The 23,239-nt window shown below is 32.6% G+C and overlaps 1 protein-coding gene across 2 annotated transcripts in view; it reads right to left on the bottom strand.

Moving 5' to 3' along the window:
* LOC127708635 (uncharacterized) overlaps positions 1-23,239 on the bottom strand; it is a 140,297-nt gene that overhangs the window by 77,157 nt on the left and 39,901 nt on the right. For both annotated transcript variants that reach the window (XM_052213668.1, XM_052213667.1), the window contains exons 20-30: positions 21,990-22,199; positions 17,670-17,867; positions 16,725-16,916; positions 15,063-15,302; positions 11,903-12,166; positions 9,695-9,901; positions 7,650-7,867; positions 5,809-6,052; positions 4,346-4,507; positions 3,175-3,333; positions 67-237 (exon numbers count right to left, since the gene is read on the bottom strand). In XM_052213668.1, coding sequence (XP_052069628.1) covers positions 67-237; positions 3,175-3,333; positions 4,346-4,507; positions 5,809-6,052; positions 7,650-7,867; positions 9,695-9,901; positions 11,903-12,166; positions 15,063-15,302; positions 16,725-16,916; positions 17,670-17,867; positions 21,990-22,199 — 2,265 coding nt within the window. The remainder of the gene's footprint in view (positions 1-66; positions 238-3,174; positions 3,334-4,345; positions 4,508-5,808; positions 6,053-7,649; positions 7,868-9,694; positions 9,902-11,902; positions 12,167-15,062; positions 15,303-16,724; positions 16,917-17,669; positions 17,868-21,989; positions 22,200-23,239) is intronic.

Genomic DNA, 23,239 nt, shown 5'->3' on the forward strand with positions numbered 1-23,239 from the left:
ACAAGATAAATATCAATACAATCATTAAATGAATACTTATGATAGTAATGGCACTTTCTAACTTACATGCATCAACACAATCATTTACATCATCTGAATTAATACTGAGTGTGATCTTATCCACATTACAACGAGTACAGTCGGTTGAACCAGTATTAGACTGGTAGTAATTCTGTGGACATGGCCGACAATTCGGTGCATAACCATTATAACTGAACTGTCCTGCAGGACATTTTGCTAGAAAAATAAGAAATTAAGAAATTTTACTGTAAATAAGAATTTCAGACATTTAGCTAGAAAAAATAAGAAATTATGACATTTAACTGTAAATAAGAAATTAAGACATTTAACTGTAAATAAGAAATTAAGACATTTAACTATAAATAAGAAATTAAGACATTTAACTGTAAATAAGATATTAAGACATTTAGACATTTAGCTGTAAATGAGAAGTTTAGACATTTATTTGTAAATAAAAAAGAAAGACATTTAGTCTAAACAATAAGAAATTTATAAAAAAAACATCAAATGTAAACAACAAAAAATTATACAGAATCATAACAAGAGTGCACACGCTGAAATGTCTCGCCTTCTTTACTAATCATTGATATTATGTTGATAGTCCTAAATATAAAGCTTTATTACAACTGTCACATAAACTTAACATTAACCAAGTAAACTAAACATTGACCAATGAACCATGAAAATGAGGTCAAGGTCAGATGAACCATGCTAGGCAGGCATGTACAGCTAACAATTCTTCCATACAACAAATATAGTTGACCTATTGCTTATAGTTTAAGAAAAACAGACGAAAACACAAAAACTTAACACTGAGCAATGAACCTTGAAAATGAGGTCAAGGTCAAATAAAACCTGCGTAACTGACATATAGATCATAAAATATTTCCATACACCAAATATAGTTGAACTATTGCATATAGTATTAGAAAAAAAGACCAAAACTCAAAAACTTAACTTTGACCACTGAACCATGAAAATGAGGTCAAGGTAAGATGAAACCTGCCAGCTAGACATGTACACCTTACAATCATTCCATACACCAAATATAGCTGACCTATTGCATGCAGTATTAGAAAGAAAGACCAAAACTCAAAAACTTAACTTTGACCACTGAACCATGAAAATGAGGTCAAGGTCAGATGACACCTGCCAGCTAGACATGTACACCTTACAATCATTCCATACACCAAATATAGTAGACCTATTGCATACAGTATAAGAAAAACAGACCAAAACACAAAAACTTAACTATAACCACTGAACCATGAAAATGAGGTCAAGGTCAGATGACACCTGCCAGTTGGACATGTACACCGTACAGTCCTTCCATACACCGAATATACTAGACCTATTGCTTATAGTATCTGAGATATGGACTTGACCACGAAAACTTAACCTTGTTCACTGATCCATGAAATGAGGTCGAGGTCAAGTGAAAACTGTCTGACGGGCATGAGGACCTTGCAAGGTACGCACATACCAAATATAGTTATCCTATTACTTATAATAAGAGAGAATTTAACATAACAAAAAATCTGAACTTTTTTTTCAAGTAGTCACTGAACCATGAAAATGAGGTCAAGGACATTGGACATGTGACTGACGGAAAATTCGTAACATGAGGCATCCATATACAAAGTATGAAGCATCCAGGTCTTCCATCTTCTAAAATATAAAGCTTTTAAGAAGTTAGCTAACGCCGCCGCCGCCGCCGGATCGCTATCCCTATGTCGAGCTTTCTGCGACAAAAGTCGCAGGCTCGACAAAAATGGCATGAAAGTTAAGACATCTAACTATAAACAATACACTAAAAATACAAGTACAAATTTATGTATGTATGTATTTAGAAATAACACTTTATTACTGTGGATTCATTATTAATCATGGGATACCAATTTTTCGTGGATTTCGTGGGTATGTAAGCGTACTTTCATTCCGCCGTGTATTTATTCCGGGTAAATGTTTTTCACTAGAGAATATTGGATGTAAATAGTGTGAAAGCGTCGATCTTGATAACGTTGTTTTGTTTATATTAGACCGGTTTATTGTTTACATAAATAAATGGGTCAAAATTAAAATGATTTTCAAGTAACCAGTTTAATTAATCTGAGTCAATCCAGTAAATAATATTGATGATGATGAGGAGGATATTTTTATAACTCAAAATACTTTATCAATGATCAGGACATTGAACTTGATATAAACCAAATTTAAAGAGCAGATTTGTTCTTACATAAAGTTTCAATTATAGAAGCATCCTTTGATATTGACATAGAAGATATGATTTTATATCCAAGTCGACCGAAAAGCAAATACACAGAAAAACTTCCGCAATCCAATAAATATAAATATTACAATTAGTGACAATTTAAAAGCAAATGATTTTATAGATTGCATAGAAAAATTATTTAAATCTTATTCGTTAATAAGCATTATTGTGTTATCGTGTGTTCAAACTGAGTATTAATCACTTCATCAATGTATGGATCTAAAGCACTAGTGTAATTCATCCCGGTATAAAATAACTAGTGCAATCATTCCGGTACAAAAACACTAGTGTGAACATTCCTTGGATGAAAACTCTCCACTTTTTACATAAATCAACTATGCAAGTTTCAAATACACTAAAAACTATTAAGCCACAATTTATATATTTCCCCTCCAAAATCTTTTTTTAGAACCTTAAAATCACTGGTGGATGTTTTCCACTGGACCCTGATAGAAAAACCTAGTGAATTTTTGTTGGTGGATAAAAATCACTGGGGATTTTCTTCCTCCGGATAAAGTACACTGGCGGAATCAAACCACTGTTACAGGTACAGGTGAACCACAAATTTAACTGTTCAACAAATTACAAATTTTCTATGGGGTTGTAGGCAGAATTTGGCAAAACCAAAATCTAATTTACATGTTATCAATAATATGTATTATGGCCTAGATAGAGCTACTTAGATATTTTGCATATAAACCACATTTGTCAAAGTAGGGATAGCTGTTTTACAGGCATTTATGATTGAATGGCCTGCCTAATAATATAGTAGTTTATATGCAAAATATCTCTGGCATTTGAGTTTTGAATGTCCCTTTGGTATGTTTAACCTCTTTATTTAAACTAGAGATTAACTGATGCTTTCCTCTACAAATCATTACCATAACAATCAGCTAGCTTAACTGAACCAGTTCTGTATGTGATAGTATCTGAAGCACAGTCTGTACAGTGAGTGCTATTATTGACAGAGTATGTATCTCTTGGACACTGAGTGCAAGGTGCAAATCCTGTTGATGAGTATAAGCCTGCAGGACATTTAGCTACAAAAAACATACAGTAATAAAGTATTATGTAAATAAAATCCCTTAAAAAGACACTAAATGATGAACATTGATATATAAATGTACTGACTACTTTAAAACAATTATTGAAAGTTTGGACTAGGTACCCCTAAGTAATGACACAATAACTAATACAAACTTCTCCAACCACTGTACAAGGTTAGAGGGAGTGTTGAGTGCTCTCAAACATATTTAACCCAACCACATTCTTTATGTGCCTGTCTTGAATCCAGAGGTTGTTCAATGCTGACTGCCAACATTGATTTTTGATTTTCTCTTTTGAGTTCATTCTTAAATTAGTCTTCCAAATATTTATATTTAACTTACTTTATTTGATGAGTTTTGCTCATTGCTAAAGGCATAACAGTAACCTTTAATTGTTAACTTTCAATTCTTTGGAGTTTGGTGGATAGTTGTCTCATTGGCAATCTTACTACATCACCTTACGTTTATACATTAAAATACAGCTACTGAAGATAAGACTCAGATAAGTTTACTGAAGCTTGATTTAAGACATGGTTGTTGATTGAAGTTTGGACTGGGATACGGTTATAAAAGTTTGGACTTCAACATAAAGATACTGATTGAGTTTGGACTCACAATAAAATAATGAAGTTTTAAATAAAACTAAGTTACTGAAGTTTCCGATGAAAATATAGTTTCTTAAGTTTAGACTTATGATATGGTTATTGAAGTTGGACTTAAATATGATCAGTGAAGTTTGGACTTAAGACAGTCAAAATCTAGACTTAAGACACAGTTAAAAGTTAGACTTAAGATACAGTTAAAAGTTACTTATGATACAGTTAAAGTTTAGACTTAAGATACAGAATGTTTAGACTAGGTTTACCTTAGTAGGTTTATCCATAGGATTTCCATACTTTTTGTACTTGGTAACATGGTTTATAATTGTATGGATATCTTTACAAAACAATCACCTTCAGCTGATGAAATATACCCCTTATTTAAATCAGAAGCTTACATATTTTACCTCTAAGACAGGAAGAAGGATAAATATTTCCCTTCCCGTATGTAGTTAAGCCAACTGTACAGCTCACACATTGTGATGCCCCTGATGCTTGGTTATAGGTTCCCTCTGGACACAAGTCACATGTACCGGTGCCTGTAGTGTACGTTCCCTCAGGGCAAGCCACTGAAAAATGTAACATTCAAATTGTTACCTATTTGTATAGCAGAATAATTTTCATCTAATCAATGCTGAGAAATGTACATGACCAAACAATATTCCATTTTGTTATTTCTTTGTTCAAGTAAATGGTCATTATGTTGGTAGCTTCATTTTGTAGGTTTTTAATTGTGTGTTTTAGTTTTAAGACATATGGTCTTTATAGGCAAAGTGGGATTTTGTGCACACGTCAAACTAGCTATCACAAATGTGCTGTTCAATTTTGTTTGTTATAAAATTGTGTGACACACAAGACCAACATAGGACAAAAGATAAACAATGATGAGAAAACCTCACACCAACATAGGTTAAAAGATAAACAATGATGAGAAAACCTCACACCAACATAGGATAAAAGATAATGAGAAAACCTCACACCAACATAGGATAAAAGATAAACAATGATGAGAAAACCTCACACCAACATAAGATAAAAGATCATGAGAAAACCTCACACCAACATAAGATAAAAGATAATGAGAAAACCTCACACCAACATAGGATAAAAGATAATGAGAAAACCTCACACCAACATAGGATAAAAGATAATGAGAAAACCTCACACCAACATAGGATAAAAGATGATGAGAAAACCTCACTACAAACTAAAGATATTAAATGATGAGAAAACCTCACTACAAACTAAAGATATTAGATGATGAGAAAACCTCACTACAAACTAAAGATATTAGATGATGAGAAAACCTCACACCAACAGAGGATAAAATATGATGAGAAAACTTCACATCAGCCTTTCAAAACATTATCATTGCACCTCTGGATAAAATGCCCTTTGAGGCTCTGCTTGATACATTCGAAGAGGTCAAACCCTGAACAGTTGGAGCAAGTATGGACATTACATTCAATCTTGATACAGCTCTGAATTTGGATTGTGATTAAATATTTGACACAGCATAGTAGGTTACTGATGCAGAATGAATGTGGTCAAAGAATGGAAAAATTTTAAATTGGACTTTTACCTATTATGGTCCCATATCCAAAATCAAAATACATGGTTCGATTCAGCATATCCAAGTACACCAAGAATTTAATGTATTTATATATCAATGGAAAATATTAGCTAAGTTATTAAAATGCTCCATGCTTCAAGCTGTAATTGGTAGGAAACTTTTTTTTCAATTAATTACATTGTAAGGTAGGTAACTCTTAATGTAAAAAAAACCCAAACAAATGAAATTTATCAAATATAAGCAATAGCTTAACTTGTAAATTAAAAGTGTGAACTACACATCTATCAGCATACTTACAGCAGTATGTTACTCCACTTAATTCCACCAATTTTCTTTGATTAGTACACTGAAAACTTCCACTGAAGTTTGGTGGTTCATTCCATGTTCCAACTAAATCTGGACATCCTGACACACCAACTATATTTTGGAGGATCGCGAAGTTTTCAGTTTGAAAGGTAGCTGTATTGAAGTTCGAGCATTGTTTAAACTTTGCAACTGTAAAACTATCAGGTCCCATGGTTACAATAAAATTAATGTCCATCTGAAATTCAAATTCAAATCAAAGTTTTGAATATATTAAATGATGCTGATGGAATTAAGAACAAAAACTTAAAAGGGATCATTAATCCTTCAAATTGAGGTCAAGGTCAGTTAAGTTCCATCATATGGACATGTAAACATTACAATGAATAAAACAAATATGGTTGTCTTACAGTGACTGAGATTCTGATGTAGTCATAACAAGAAGTACACATTGTCTTGATAAGCATACCCCTACTTCTAATTTAAAACATCTGCAAACAGGAAGTTTGTGTCTGATGACAGAACTGAAAAGTGCTCAAAATTAAAACTCATCACTGTCAAGCGGCTGACAAATTATGAAGCCATTCTCTTCAGTAAAACCTGAAAAACGTGTGACAAAAATATTTGTTCGACAAATGGACAGACTGAAGGACGGATAGACAAAGCGAATGCTAAATAGCCCCCACTAATAGAGTGGGGTGTACAAAAAAGTGACTCTATTTAACTGTTGTATCACAGAATCTTTACCCTGATCAATGAATAATATGAACAATATGGTCAATATGCAGGCAAACCTGATATAATTTTTTGACATATTCCCTTTAAGAATGACTGTGGCCAAGATTGGTCCAGACTGACTCAGTCATACAGGAGAAGATTTCTGCATGCACTCATCCATTTCTTCCCATAGATAAGAAGGTAAAACTATAGTTCATTATTGTGACCAAATTGGACAAGTATCAGAGTCATTAGCCTGAATTACTAATATAATTGGATAACTTCGAAATAAAAGAGAGGCGAAAGATACCAAAGGGTTATTCAAAGTCGAAAACAAACTGAAAATGCCAAGCATGGTAAAAAAAGAAAAAAGATCAAAAGACAAATAACAGTATACAAAACACAAACTAGAAAACTAAAGACTGAGCAACACAAATCACACTAAAATCAGGGGGTGATCTCAGGGGTTCCAGATGAGTAAGCAGATGCTGCTCCACATGTGGCACCCGTCTTGTTGCTCATGTTAGTACAAACCAGGCGATAAGTTTATTTCGGTATGTCACATTCAATATGATCAATGATAATAAAAGAACAGAATTCCAATGCAGCACACATATTTTTTCTATCCAAGGTCTTTATTTTTGTTTTTTGGTTGCTCAAGATTTTTCAAAAGGTTACCTCCTCTGTGGAAGGATATTCTGATATTCGGTCAAGTAAGAGCAATTAAAAGAAGTAAAATGAAGCTTACAATCTGTGCAATTTGGAGAAAAAATAAATATTTTCTGATGATTTAGTTGCGTATAGAAAACACAAAACAATTAATTTTTTCCCAAAATTGCACTGACTGTAAGCTTGATTTTACTTCTTATACGTGCTCTTACTTGACTAAATACCAGAATGTCCTACCAGAGATACGGTAACCTGTCAAAAAATTATATACTCTGGAGTGAAAAGCCAGTAATATGAAAAAGGACTATTCAGACAAGAAATAACTTAAGGAGAATTTAATCAAGACTTGTGCTTTTATATGAAATATATAGCAGAATTTTCAAATGGTGAAACACTTTTGACCTCTGACTGTATATGATTCTTTTCAAATGCCAAGGTGAAATATTTACCACATTGCTGTTAATAGTAATTGATACATCATCCACAGTCAAGCCAACTATCATATTTGGGTCAACAGCAGCACGGCAAAGCTGCAATAAACTACTTTGTGATGCAGAAATCTGTCCTGCAATCTTTCCACGGTATTGGTCTTTACAGCTACTTGGTATACTTATTGCTGCATTGTATTTCACTTCATAGATTTCAGAATATTGTGCTCTGACATTTGCTGAAAAAAGAAAAATATTTAAAAGTTTTTTTGGTTTTTTTTTTTAATATGTAAATAAACAAAGCAAGGTTCGTCTGATTTTATCAACAAGACAGTGACTGAACAACATGAAATCCTAAAGAAACCAGAATTCTTATAAGTTTATAAAACAGTAATGTATTCAACTGTTCAAGAAGTTTCAAATCAGAACTAAATATGTGTATTTGATAAATTAAAATCATAGTTTAGAGCAAACTTTACAAACATTTTGATGATTTTTGCCTTAGACAATATTAGCAAAATGCATGGACAAACTTAACTTTTTGACAGAATGTGTATTACACATCAATACAGCTCTTTGTTACAAATTTACAGTTTTGCATTCAATGCAAGAAGTTTGAAAGCCTTACACAAATATATAATATAAAAATAGAAATGCTTCTATTAGACACATTAAAGTCTTTTGAACATTAGAAGAATGCTATCTGTTATATTTATTATACTTCTTGATTTTCTTATTCAAGGGGTAAAAAAAGTAGTGTCATCATACCTTTTCCTTTGGAAAATAAAAACAGAGTATTGTGACATTTTTTGCTTATTAACATCGTATTAAACATACAGATAGCAAAAAACATGTCTTTGTGTATTGATCGTACACATTTTAAATTGTGAAAATTGGTTTTGGGGGGAATATGACATATTTTAATATTTTAGACCAAATCTATGGTTTTTTGGTCCAAAAATTTTTATCATTTATAACAGCATAAAATTAGTTCATGAATTTGCTATATTCTAAAGCTTCATTTGATGTAAACAGCATGATGGTTTACATGCCTGGTAATTTTTCTAAATAAACTAGATGAAAAAAATATACTTTTCTTTTTGGGAGGGTATTTAGATGACCCCTTAACAGGTAAACACAAATAATTTACAAACCATAAATTTTTCTATTGGCGTGTATGTAGAATAGTGACCTATAGTTGTTAACTTCTATGTCATTTGGTCTCTGGTAAAGAGTTGTCTCATTGGCAATCATACCATGTTGTCTTATTTTTATGTTAGAGGGCATAAGTGCTTGTTATACCTTTGCATAATAAAACAGACTTATCTTGCTCAAAACCTAAATTCAATCTCCCCATTGTTGAGTGAGGGAATCAGATTAACAGAAAGGGTATAAATAATGTAAAAGTTAATGTGTCATATCAAAATCATATATATATATATACATTTCTCTAATTCCTTGGCAATTTATCACTTTCTTGACCCATTGTATAAAAAAATTAATCAAAGTGTGGTTGCCGATGATCTCAGAAGATGATTGGCTGAGTTTAAGGGTCATAACCTTTATCAGCTCACTGAATGAATCGAAATGTGCTAACAGGTGTTAGAGAAATTGACAACATTGTGGAATGTGGAAGGTACCCAAAGGGGATTTTCGTTTATCAAAAATGTATTTGATAATCATTACAGAAACAGATTCTTACATAGTTACACGTGGAGTATCTTGTTTATCCAATCTCGATAGTTAAATTATCAATTTTAAAGTCCTTGCCAAGGCTCAGACTTTAAAATCTAATAATTTAACTATCTCAATTGGATAAATCAGATAATCCACAGGTACCAATGTAAGAATCTATATATAAATAAATGAATTGCGTTACCTGTTAAATGAATGTGTGCAAACATAATTAAAAGCTGTTCACAAACGTAATGCACCGGAAGGTATCAAATTTTTCATTTCAGAAATTCTTCTTAAATATTAGGGAAAGGAAGATGAGAGAATAATTTTTAAACTATCATATAGATTTAAAGGTAACTACTTAAATAATTATATATTAAATGACCTACCAGGTGTACAAGCAGGAATGATTGGTCGATTCCAGTTACCATTATTATCACATTCCATGGTAACTACACTCTGGTCAGGATAGTCATACATATAATACCCTGAACTACATGTTATATTACATTCATAGCCAGTGTTTCCTGTCTTTGGAATACAAGATTTACTACCATGCTGTGGGTCAGGGACATTGTATGGTGAACACGTTGATGCTGAAATGACCATTGTTAACAGTTATCACAAAGAAACTATAATTATAAAAATTAAAAAATTATTTTATATGAAACAATATCTTCTTTTCAAAGACAACTTCTTGTAAAAAATAACAGCTGCACTTTAAGGAAAATTGTAAACACCAATGCAGAAAGACAGATTTCTCATGGCTAAATACATGAGTCTCCCTCTAATAAGATTACCCTATCTCCAACCTGAAAGTAGTCTGTGTTTTTGTCAGTTGTTTTTCTGCTTTGTATGTCTGATGAGTTAAGCCCTTTTCAACTGATTTTTATAGTGGAGTATTTAGCTTAATACATTATTAATCATTATATATGCTAGCTGTTAGTTTCATATTGTTCTAATTAAAACTCCTGCACCTCCCTTTCAATGTTTAACTTAGCAAGCAATCAGACCCCTAGCAATTTGAATCTGTTATGTCTCAGATTTATTGTTGACCAATCAAAATTGGTTATCCATATTTCCCAGCTTGTCTAGATCAATCAGATTTAAATTATTCAAAGCTCAGATTGCATCCCAGCATCTTTCAGGCATTCAAAAGTTTGACTTGCAGCATTAAACATGATATTTAAAGTTAAGGATTTTAAATAGTAAAAGAAAGTTGTCTTAGAATACTGAAAGGTTTTTTACATGAAAATATTAAATAGAATGTTTTTGCCTGATTTCCAGAAGTCAGATTCAGTTTTTACAAGTAATGTATGAAAAGGAATTTCTAGCCGAGATAACCATACAGATTTATGATTAACCTATATATCAGACCCATCGGCTCAGAGTCAGAATAATGTGTCCGGGTAAGGTGACATGTCTTCCTGCTGACTGTTACCTTGTGAACTAGCATGATAAAAATCTGGCTCAGCGTTTCGGTCTAGTACAAAGTAGGGTTAGTATTAATATCACATTAACATGTTCTCATCCTGAATATGCATATTAATTTGCAGCTGGACGTTAAGCAGCCATCCATCATCATCATCTTATATATCAGACCAACCCCAGCTGAAAAATGGTCATGTTCAGTCTATTTTTCAATTTTGATACGACCTTGAGAGGTGAACAAGGACAAAACTGTGTTTCTTTTTCATGAATTATTATCTTGTAGTTACAGTAGCCCATTCATGCTAACTGGAAGTAAATTTGACTTCACCAGATTGTCTAGCTTTGGAATTATTAATAGCAAGCCAGGTCTGCCAAAATATTACATACCAGAATTTTTTGGCAATATAATACCTCCTTGTGTTTCTGAACAACATATGAATGCATTTATCATAACAGTGAATACCTAGGGCCCATATCATTAAATTAGTAGCCACAACAAATGACCTCCACCCCAACCTGATTTTGGCTACTTTCACAGATTTCCAATTTTTATCTCTCCTAGATGGGTTTAGTACAGGTTACTTAATAAGTTCATATAATTGTTGGTTGTCAGTTGCATCTTAAAGTGGTTAATCGAGAAAAGTCATTTTACCCTTGATAAAAATAAGTTGATGCTCAACATTTTTGTGATTATAAATCAGGTAGATGTTTGAGAGGGGGTCCTATAAAAGGGGGACAACTGCATTACAATAACAGAACTTTTAAACATCTCTTCCATTTTCAATTCTTGTAGAAAATGGCTAAAAAAATAAAATAAAATGGGAGTTTATGAATATGTGTTCATAAAATCATCTTGGAATCTTTTTCGCAATAAGATTGTTATGCATTATCACTATCAACTGCACAATGGTTTGTTAAACAAGGATCTCTTTTTGTAAATAAAGTCAAACCTGATTTAGAGACCACCTGTAACAAGTAAAAACCTGTGTTATAAGACCATTAATTGTAGGTCCCGCTGTAGTACATTTCATATATTAAATTGAACCTGCATTAAAAGACCATCTGTCTTATGAAACCACTTTTTTGCTCTCCCTTAAGTGGTCTCTTAAAACAGGTTTCACTGTAAGTTGAAATGAGTATAATTTCCTGTACATAAGTCTTCTTACCTTGTACATCAATATCAAAAACACAAACATCAGAATTCCCAGCTTGATCAGATGCTGTCACTGTAACAAGCTGATGCCCAAGTTGGTTAGCATTAACAGTGAAGGTTTGAGGAAACACTGAGATCACAATAGACCCAGGCCCACTATTATCTTGGGCACCTATTGTTGTAGGATCTACTGTTGTTATCTGCCTTGTTTCTCCTATAGCTGAAACATATTCTATCCGGCTTGAAGGGCAATTCGTGATTCTTGGAGGTTCCTCATCTACAAAAGTTATCAAAAACAAACATAAGCATAATGAAATGCTCCGCTGTGCACAGCTTGATACGACCGCAGAGGTCCAACCATGAACAGTTGGGGCAAGTATGGACACTACATTCAAGCTTGATACAGCTCTGAATTTGGATTGTGATTAACTATTTGACACAGAATGAATGTGGTCAAAGAACTGAAAAATTTGAAATTGGACTTTTACCTATTATGGTCCAATATCCAAAATCTTAATACACGGTTAGATTCAGCATATCCAAGTACATCAAGAACTTTATTTATTTATTTATTTATTGTAATACTATTACAAAGTTCTTCAAAAAAATTTGCCAACAATTTTTTTCTTTAAACTTCTAAAATATCATTCATCATTAATACAATATCTTTAAAAAATCTATAAAACTTACCTTTATTTTTCAAAATATCTAATAATGAACGGTAAATTTCAAAATATAATATTTATACATAATTTCAAAAAGTAGAATATGATGCTGACCTATTTTTAACTATGATTCTACTCTCAATTTCTATTAATTGTGCAATACATCTCTAAATTTGGATTGTGATTAAATATTTGACATAGAATAAGTTTCTGACACAGAAAGAATGTGGTCTTCGAACAAAAAAATTTGAAATTGAACATAACATTGGTTAGATTCAGCATACCGGTATCAAAGAACCCCTATAATTCAATTTTTGATTAAATCAAATAAAGTTTAATTTTGGACCCTTTGGACCTCAATATAGACCAATTTGATAATGGGACCCAAAATCCAAAATCTGAATACATGATTAGATTCAGCATATAAAAGAACCCCATATATTCAATTTTTGTTGAAATAAAACAAAGTTTAATTTTAGACCCCGATTTGGACCAACTTGAAAACCGGGCCCAAAAATCAAATATCTAAATATATGATTAGATTCAGCATATCAAAGAACCCCAAAAATTCAATTTTTGTCAAAATGAAACTAAAGTTTAGTTTTGGACCCTTTTAACCTTAATGTGGACCAATTTGAAGACAGGCCCCAAATTAAAAATCTAAATACACTGTTAGATTCAGCATATCAAAGAACCCCAATAATTTAAATTTTTATTAAATCATATAAAGTTTAATTTTGGACCCTTTGGACCTCAGTATGGACCAATTTGATAATGGGACCCAAAATCCAAAATCTGAATACATGATTAGATTCAGCATATCAAAGAACCCCATATATTCAATTTTTGTTGAAATAAAACAAAGTTTAATTTTGGACCCCGATTTGGACCAACTTGAAAACCGGGACCAAAAATCAAATATCTAAATATATGCTTAGATTCAGCATATCAAAGAACCCCAATAATTTAATGTTTGATGAAATTTAATTTTGGACCATTCGGACCTCAATATGGATCAATTCAAAAACCGGGCCCAAAATAAATTCTATTCTACCACAAGAACTCCAAGAATTCAAGACTTAGATTTAAAACCCATTGAAATTGGTCAAGAAATAAGCAATTGATACAAAGTATTACAAAAGTATTACAAAAGTATTGTTTTTGGCCCCTTTTGCCTAAAAAGTTAGGGTCATAACCCCTAAAATCAATCCAAACACCTTGTGGCACAATTAAATAGCAATCCATAGACTTATACTCAAATTATTGTCAAGAAACCAGGAAATCCTAGTTTTTTGGCCGCTTTTTGGCCCCAATTATTAAACGGTTTGGCCCATGACCCCCAAAATCAATTCCAACAATCCTTTTGAAGTATGGAACCTTGTGATAAAATTTCATAGAGATCCATACTCTTATACACAAATTATTGTCCTGAAACATGAAAAATGCTTGCTTTTGGCCCTTTTTTGGCGCCTAATTACTAAACAGCTATGACAATAACCCCCAAAATAAATCCCAACCTTCCTATTGTGGTATGGAACCTTGTGCTCAAATTTATTAGAGATTCATACACTTATGCTCAAGTTATTGTCTGTGAAACAGAAAAATAATTGTTATTGTTGGCCCCTTTTTGGCCCCTAATTACTAAACAGCTATGACCATAACCCCCAAAATAAATCCCAAACTTCCTATTGTGATATGGCACCTTGTGCTAAAATTTCATACAGATCCCTACACTTATACTCAAGTTATTGTCTGTGAACCAATTTACTGTCTATGAACCAGTAAAAATGCTTGTTTTTGGACCCTTTTTGGCCCTTTATTAGAAAACGGCTATGACAATACCCACCAAAATCAACCCCAACCTTCCTTTTGTAGTATGGAACCTTGTGATAAAATTTTATAGAGATCCATACACTTATACTCAAGTTATTGTCTGCAAACCAAAATGTCTTCGGATGACAAATTCTTCAGACGACGAAGCAGACATTGCCATAGCATAATACGAACGCAAAATTTTTACGGTTGCATAAAAAATAGACTTCTTTGTTATATTGACTGAAACCCTTAGAAAAACTAGGACAGATGGTAAGGTCTAATGGCATATCTTATGCTGACTTATTTAAAGATCTTTCCAAGATTTTGGGCAAAAACACAAAAAAATAGTAAAATTGGTTATTAAAGGGCAATAATTTAATTCGGCCATGATGAATGATGTTGTGATTGGATCAAAGCCATCACATGGTGATCCCTTATGGATCTGTAGGGGGTCAGTAGATTTCATAGGGCTATCATGACGTCATGTCTACTATTAATGGTGACGTCATCTATTAATGTTATTGTATTTCGTTGTACAGTTCACTACTGACCCCTTATAGATGAATAGAGAGTTTGTAAAATCCATAGGGGATGAGGCCGAACCCCCTATATAGATTCATAAAGGGTTAGTAGTAAACTATATAACTTATAGTAACGGGTAGTGAAAATTGAAATTATATAAATTGAACACACCTTTGACAGATATTTTAAAGCTACAAGTCTCTTCATTATCAGCATGATCAATGACCCTGTAGGTTACTGTCTGTTCTACTCTTTCTATTGTCATTGTTGTATTGGCATTCTCTGGTACCACTGTAAAATCCTTGATTCCACCAGAGTTATCAGAGACAGATGGATCAGTAAATGAAGGATTAGTGTAAGCATTAACACTCATATCCGGTGGACAGTTAGACAACACAGGTTTAGTTACATCTGGAAATAGAAAAAAACAAGTGTCGTAAAATTAGGCTGCTTGAAAAAACAATCAGAAGTATACCGATATCATTTCTTTTTTTACGACATGAGAAATGTTTCCCACAGCTCACCTTATCTTGAACCTAGTATTGAACACCGACTCTGCAACAACTACCACAGTTTGCAAGACATTTTTGTATTCATCCAAATTAGAATTTAATTAATCTTTAACCTGATTTTAAACTGCCCAGGTGGCTTGATCTCCCCCCCCCCCCCCCCACCCCCTAAAAAAAAATTCCCTTAAAATATGATTAACTTTGTGGCAGGCAAGTATTCTGAATGAAACCCTGTTTATTACTTTTCCGTAATTCAAATTTTCTGTGACAGATTAACATGACTTTTACGAATGTAATATTCAAACAACAGATGAATGTTGTTGTACTAAATATCTACAATTAAATTGAGATTTATACAACTTTTATCTGTGATATATAATGAGAGCAATGATCATAAAAGATTTGGTTAGAGCTTTCAACAATTCTACAAGGACATTCACTTATTTTCTCTTTCACATTTTAAATGAAAATTAAAGGCATATTCATCATCCCATGCTGAGATTTCCTTCATTCATCAACCCATATCATAAGATGACAAAACTACAGGCTCTAAAGAGCATGTGTCACTCAACTGGGTCTATGTGCATCTTCAACAATGGACACTCTGCAACATAGACTAAAATCTATTTTTTGTTGATCTTGTATTGCTAATCATTTTTTCTGTTTACAGTTTCTCTCTATCTTCTTTAGTTTTTACCAAAACACAAAAAAAAGGATAAAAATCATCATTTGAGGGCAATAACTCCTATAAGAAGACAACTGACAACTTTATCTTGCCAATCTTGTCTTGCTCATAATTTTAACTTATTAAAGTGTCTATCTTATAATCTATCTATTATAGTTTTCAAAATATTATTCAAACACACAAAAAATTGGTAAATATCATTGAAAGGCAACAACTGCAATAAAGAGTCAACTGGTGATTTTGGCTATGTTTGTTTATATGTAGATCTTGTCTTGTTGATCGTTTTTGATTATAATTGATTATAGTTTTCCGAATAATAGGCCATAATACAAAAAAATGGTAAAAAACAAAGTAAACTTATGGCATAAACCCTAATGTTAAAAATATTACAATAATGTTAATTGTTTCCCATTTTTTTGGAAGGTGATATACCTTATCTCTATTTGTCAGCCATGACCGGACAGCACAAAGGTTCCCGTAAAATTTTGACGTCACCATAGTAAATGTCTGATGCCACAAGGGAAAAGTGGTTGTTGTATGACATCAAAAGTTCAATTGTCGAAGATCCACAAATAGTGATAAGGTTTATTGGTATCAATGAAACAATTTAGAAGTTATTGTTAATGTATAATAACTTACCAATACAATTAGGTACTGTATTATTCCAAAGTAATCCATTACTAAACTGGTTCAACTGGCATTCGATACCAGAATCTCTGTCTGGTTGATAACCTGGACGACCACAGTTAAATGTCACATAACCATTTTGATCAAAGCCATTAATGGTTAAAGAGCCACCTGCAGGATATCCTGGGTCTACACACTTTGTTCCTGAAATTTAACAAATTTTACAAACTTTTAAATCTCAAGTAGTTTTGTCTGTTATGAGTTTCATTTAATCATAAACTGTTGATAAAGAGATATGTCTTGCTTTTCGTCATAGGCGAGACAATTACATAAAATTGCCCATCATTTCAAGATACAGAGAGGAAGCCTATTAGCCGTTGATTAGATATTGTTCCAAACTATCGTTGCAATTTTTTAAACCACCAGAAGTAGAATTGAATCACTCACTAAGCTTTCTGAATTAAGGAGAAAATAATCTGCTTTTCTGTTTTCCAAAATGCTTAAGAAAGTCCTAAATGGTCTATTGCAAAATATTCATTAATAAAAGGAACAATTAAATACTGCAGATTTAAGATATCCTATTTAGTTTTAAACTTCATATTTTATATTGTGCACATGACGAACATGAACACATAATTATTACTCAATTACAGTCATATACTTTCAAACTTGATGAACCTTTATCCTTTCCTCCATGGAGAATATTTTTTTTTTTTCATATACTAATAATTTTTTTTTTAATATGGTATTTTAGAATATATTTCAATAAAATGTTGAAAATAAGCTTACATTAATTAACAAAACTTGGACAAAAATGCAACACTAAAATAATCAAGTTTTAGAATAATAATGCATGGTGAAAAAATTATTCCATCCTTTAGTATATACTTTTTATATTGGATACAAAATTGATTAAGTCTGATACAGATTTCTTAAAGGTAAAACATTTCAACCCACCTACACACTGCAAACTTCCTAGATCCCAGTGACCATCTGCTTCACAATTGACTTCTGTGTTTGATGCTCCATTTGTACTTTTCCCTGTAACACTGTACAAAGTGGAACATGAGAATGTGAACTTTTCCCCATATCTTGTGTTGGAAGGTGTTAGGAAATTGGCTCCAAGAATGGTTCCAGGGCTTCCACAATCAATAACTACAAAGGAGACATTATTCATCAACAAACATTTTTAAGTCGTACTAGTCTTGCATGAATTGTAACAACATGCTTATTTGAGTGTGTTCCATGTAGTCAAAATTGTTTGCTTGCTACAGGAACCTTGAAATCCTTATAAACCTTTTTTACTTATATTTGAAAGAGTTACAAATGTCATTATCTATTAATCAAATCATGGAACAGGTAAAGGAAGGATGCATGGAAAGCCTCTAATACTGCTTTATTGCTTACTAAAAGTAAATAACTTATGGTTCACTTAACAACAAGCAAAATTGAAGGTCGTTATCAAAGTACATACTCAGTTTGGTTGTACAAACTCATCCAAAGTTGATTATACTTTGGTCTATTCTTCACTGTTTAATTTGTATCATGCACAAATTCATAAAACTTATCAACAGAAAATTTCAGGATTAATGTAAGGGAACGACCATTTAACTTCAAGGAGGGAGGGGGGGGTTATGTTTTTTTTTCTTAAAAAAATATTTCTGATCCCCAATTTGATGAAAAAAAATATTGTGGTCAAGCAGATGACAAAAAAAAATATTCTGAATCCAGATTTTCCCTATACCTTAGAGTGTTAAATTTTGAAAAAATAATTTGATTGATAGTGTCGAAAAACTAAATGTGTTAGTATCATTGTATAGCTTATCAAGATATTAGTGAATTTTGATTTCCTTTGTCAAGTCAATAGGCATACACAAAAATAAAGATAAACAAGTAAAAACAGTGCCAATTGATGCTCCCAAAACAGCCTATTATTGAGAGAAAACATTTTTATTTCAAGGTTTCAATATACATGTTTGCTTAGAGTAACAAACAAACATCAACTATGTACACACCCTTGGTAAAATATAAAATATATTGAATGTCAACTGAAAGGCAACGTCATGATTTTTCGGGCTGTTCCAATCATTCTCCCATGTCATATGCTTTTTTATGAATGAGCTACCCGACGTCAATCGGTGTAAATGACATTATTAAAGGATGATGTAAGAATATAGGCATTTTACGGGAAAATGCACGGTCGTGAAACTGAAAGTCAACAAAACAAGGAAACATAAACAAACAATGATAAAATTTGTTAAAAGCCAATTTTTTTTACATCTAAGTAAGATTATCATTTAAGTTCATCCAAACCTATCTAAGTACGTTATTGTAAATAGTTTAAGCATGTAAATAGTTCAGTTTTCTCCATTCTTTTACATCAATATAAATAGTGTGTTTAATTACGGGAATGGCAAATGTTTGCCTTCACCTAGATCACTTCAATCCAAAAGAATTGCCGTATTTGTACTATCCGAATAGAAATAATTCATGTGGGCTTGAATTATTTCAGAATTATCCATGTGTATTAACGTGTTACAACTCACAGTTGGATACCATCTCAAAAGTCAAATTACCGGTAAATAAAATGTTTCGCAGAGCACAGCCTGATACGACCGCAGAAGTCGAACCTTGAACAGTTGGGGCAAGTTTGGACACAATATTCAAGCTTGATACTGTCTGAATTTGGATTGTGATAAAATTTTTGACATAATGTAGGTTTCTGACACAAAATAAATGTGGTCAAAGAGCTTAAAAATTTGAAATGGGACATTCATTTTCCCTAGAATGGTCTGATATCCAAAATCTAACAACATGGTTAGATTCAGCATATAAAAAAACACCAAAAATTTAATTTTAGTTGAAATCAATCAAAAGTTTAATTTTGGACCCTTCAAACCTTAATATGGACTAATTTGAAAACAGGGCCCAAAATAAAAAAATCTAAATGCACAATAAGATTCAGCATATCATACAGCCACAATAATTCAGTTTTTGATGAAATCAAACAAAGTTTAATTTTAGACCCTTTTGACCTCAATGTAGACCAATTTAAAAATGGGGCCCAATATCCAAAAAAGTAATACAAGGTTAGAACCCCCAAAAATTAAAGACTTTAAATTAATCCCATTGAAATTGGTTAAAAGATTTGTATTTATTTTCAATTGAAGATTTCTTGCTATTGCACAATACTGTGCAATTGAAGATTTTTTGCTATTGCGCAATACTGTGCAATTGAAGATTTCTTGCTATTGCGCAATACTGTGTAATTGAAGATTTCTTGCTATGGCGCAATACTGTGCTATTGTGCAATACTGTGCTATTGTGCAATACTGTGCTATTGCGCAATACTGTGTTGTTGCGCAATACTGTGCTATTGCGCAATACTGTGCAATTAAAGATTTCTTGCTATTGTGCAATACTGTGCTATTGCACAACACTGTGCAATTGAAGATTACAAAAACTTTGAAGAAAAAAAATATGAACCCCAAAAAATTGGGAAAAAAAATCCCCCCCTAACTTTTCGCATCCCCCCCCCCCCCCCCCCCCCTTTGGAGTAATTACCCCCAAACTCAATCCCAGCCTTCCCTTTGTGGTATGGAACCTTGTAGTACAATTTTAGAGAGATCCATACACTTACACACAAGTTATTGTCTGGAAACTAGAAAAAATACAATGAAGTTTATTTAACTAAAGTTATTGGCAAATTTCCAATGGAATTTATTAATAATAAAGTTTTTGGCAAATTTCCAATATACATAATTTAAAAGCAGTTGAGGTGAGATAAACAAAAAAGCTTCATCAGCAACATTTTATATTGGCAAATTTCTAATGAAGTTCATTAAACTAAAGTTATTGGCAAATTTCCAATAGAATTTATTAATAATAAAGTTTTTGGCAAATTTCCAATATACATAATTTAAAAGCAGTTTAGGTGAGATATTCAAATGAGTTTCAATTATCAACCTTACACTGCCTTTTAAATTATGTTTTGTACTCAAGTAATTGTCCATTAACCTGGAAACCCTTTTCCCCCCTTTTTTGCACCTTATTCCTTAATGGTTTGAGCCATAACTCCCAAAGACAATTCTTACCATCCCTTTGTGGTATTCCAATATCCAAAATCTAAATACATGGTTAGATTCAGCATATCAAAGAACCCCAAGAATTCAATTTTTGATGAAATCAAATAAAGTTCAATTTTGGACCCCGATTTGGACCAACTTGAAAACTGGGCTCATAATAAAAAAACTAAGTACATGTTTAGATTCAGCATATCAAAGAACCCCAATAGTTCAATTTTTGTTGAAATCAAACAAAGTTTAATTTTGGACCCTTTTGGCCCCTAATTCCTAAACTGTTGGGACCAAAACTCCCAAAATCAATCCCAACCTTCCTTTTGTGGTCATAAACCTTGTGTTTAAATTTCATAGATTTCTATTTACTTATACTAAAGTTATTGTGCGAAAACCAAGAAAAATGCTTATTGGGCACTTTTTTGGCCCCTAATTCTTAAACTGTTGGGACCAAAACTCCCAAAATCAATCCCAACCTTCCTTTTGTGGTCATAAACCTTGTGTTTAAATTTCATATATTTCTATTAACTTATACTAAAGTTATAGTGCGAAAACCAAATGTCTTCGGACGACGACGACGACGCCGACGCCGACGCCAACGTCATACCAATATACGACAGCAAAAATTTTGCGGTCTTAAAAAAAATGATTTAATTTTAGTAGCAGTTACCCTTGCTGTTCCCAAAATCATTAGACTTCTTCCCCATCCCTATATCTTATATCTGTATGAGATGGAAGATATCAAGCAATAGAAACTCAAGCTACTTTCCAGAAACATTTTTCCCCCAAAAGTTGTATTTTTAACGACAGTAACTTTGACCATTGGCCATTGACTCTAAAATCAATAGGCTTCTTCTTATATCTTCCTTAGGTATAGGTTTCATTCCAATCAAGCAAGAGATACTCAAGTGATCATCTTGAAACATTTTGAATCATACAGAAGGACAAAGCAATTACTATATGTTCCTTTAATTTTTTCGTGGAGCATAAAATAAAAGAAAAGATTAATCCTTTGAACCAATTTTTACCAAAGGTTGATAATCTATGTTTTAATTTTTTTGGAGTCTAAGCAATATACAGCATACTACCGTACAAATAGTAAGAAGTTTGCTATTGCACCCCTTCACCTTACTGCCAACCTCTAAGTGTAATGCCTTGCCTAGATTGATATTGAATATCCCCTTGTCTGTGTTATACTAACCTCCACATTCATAATCATTTCCATACAGGTAGTAAGAGTCTGAGGTCATGTTATAGATACATTTCCTGTCCTTGGTGAAGTCTGTTTTACCATTTACCTTACAGTTAATGGTCAGCATGTCTCCAAATGGAACACTAACGGTAGGATTTACGGAATCTGGAGAAGTGGTCAAGCTGTAAGTTGTATAGGGATCCACTTGGCAGACAACAGCTACAAAATAGTTTATACAATAGATAAGGTTACTCTTACATTTTCTTCATATAATCACAGGGACCTTAGTGGCCGAGTGGTCTAAGTAGTTCATCTACTGTATCACTAGCCTGTCAACACTGAGGTTGTGATTTCAAAACCATGCATGTGGCAAGTGCATTCAACCCCAATCTTAATTGACTGGGATTTCATTTTACCTGCCAAAGGTTGTGGTTCTCTCCGGGTACTCAGGCTTCCTCTACCAAAGAAAACTGATTGCTTTGATATAGCCAAAAGTGCTGAAAGTGCACCAATGATCAAACGATCATCAATCATTTAATCTCCTGAGCGTTAAGCCTATATGCATTTTTTTTGGCCCACAATATGAAAGGTATAAAGTGTGACGTCCATTTAGCTGAACTAGTATACATCATTCCTTAGGGGCCAGATGAAGTCCCCTTCTGGGTGCAGGATTTTCTAGCTGCATTGACAACCCATTGGTGGCCTTGGGCTTTTTTCTGCTCTTTGGTCGGGTTTTTGTCTTTTTGACACATTCCCCTTATCCATTCTCTTTTCTAGTAGTGATGAGGTAAAAATAACATTGGTGACCATATATCATAAAGAAACCATATTCTAGATTATGAAGTGCACACTTCAAATTTTAAAGTAATGTTTAAAACTCTCAAAACTTTGAAAATTATAACCATTCTCTGATGATGTTTGGTCTTTAATATTTCAACTCTATCTTTATCCTACAAACTTTTCTTCTGCATTTTTTATAAACATGTGACAATGTGAGAAATGTCAATTCATTAGATCACCCTCTGCTAACATAGAAATCATAATACTATAACCATATGAAAATTACTGAATTAGACTAAAAACTTATTTTACAGCATGACAGAGTTGATTGTGTTTTAAATATAAAGTGAGTACACCGTTACAAGAGAACTGTCAAACAGATATTTACAGCATGTCTAAACACTTGTCTGTGAAATTTTTTAATCAACTGTTCCTATTTAATAATTTTTTTTACACCTGAAATAATTCAAGTAAATTCT

The sequence above is a fragment of the Mytilus californianus genome, unplaced genomic scaffold (genome assembly GCF_021869535.1).
Source record: "Mytilus californianus isolate M0D057914Y unplaced genomic scaffold, xbMytCali1.0.p SCAF_7, whole genome shotgun sequence".
NCBI lineage: Eukaryota > Metazoa > Mollusca > Bivalvia > Mytilida > Mytilidae > Mytilus > Mytilus californianus.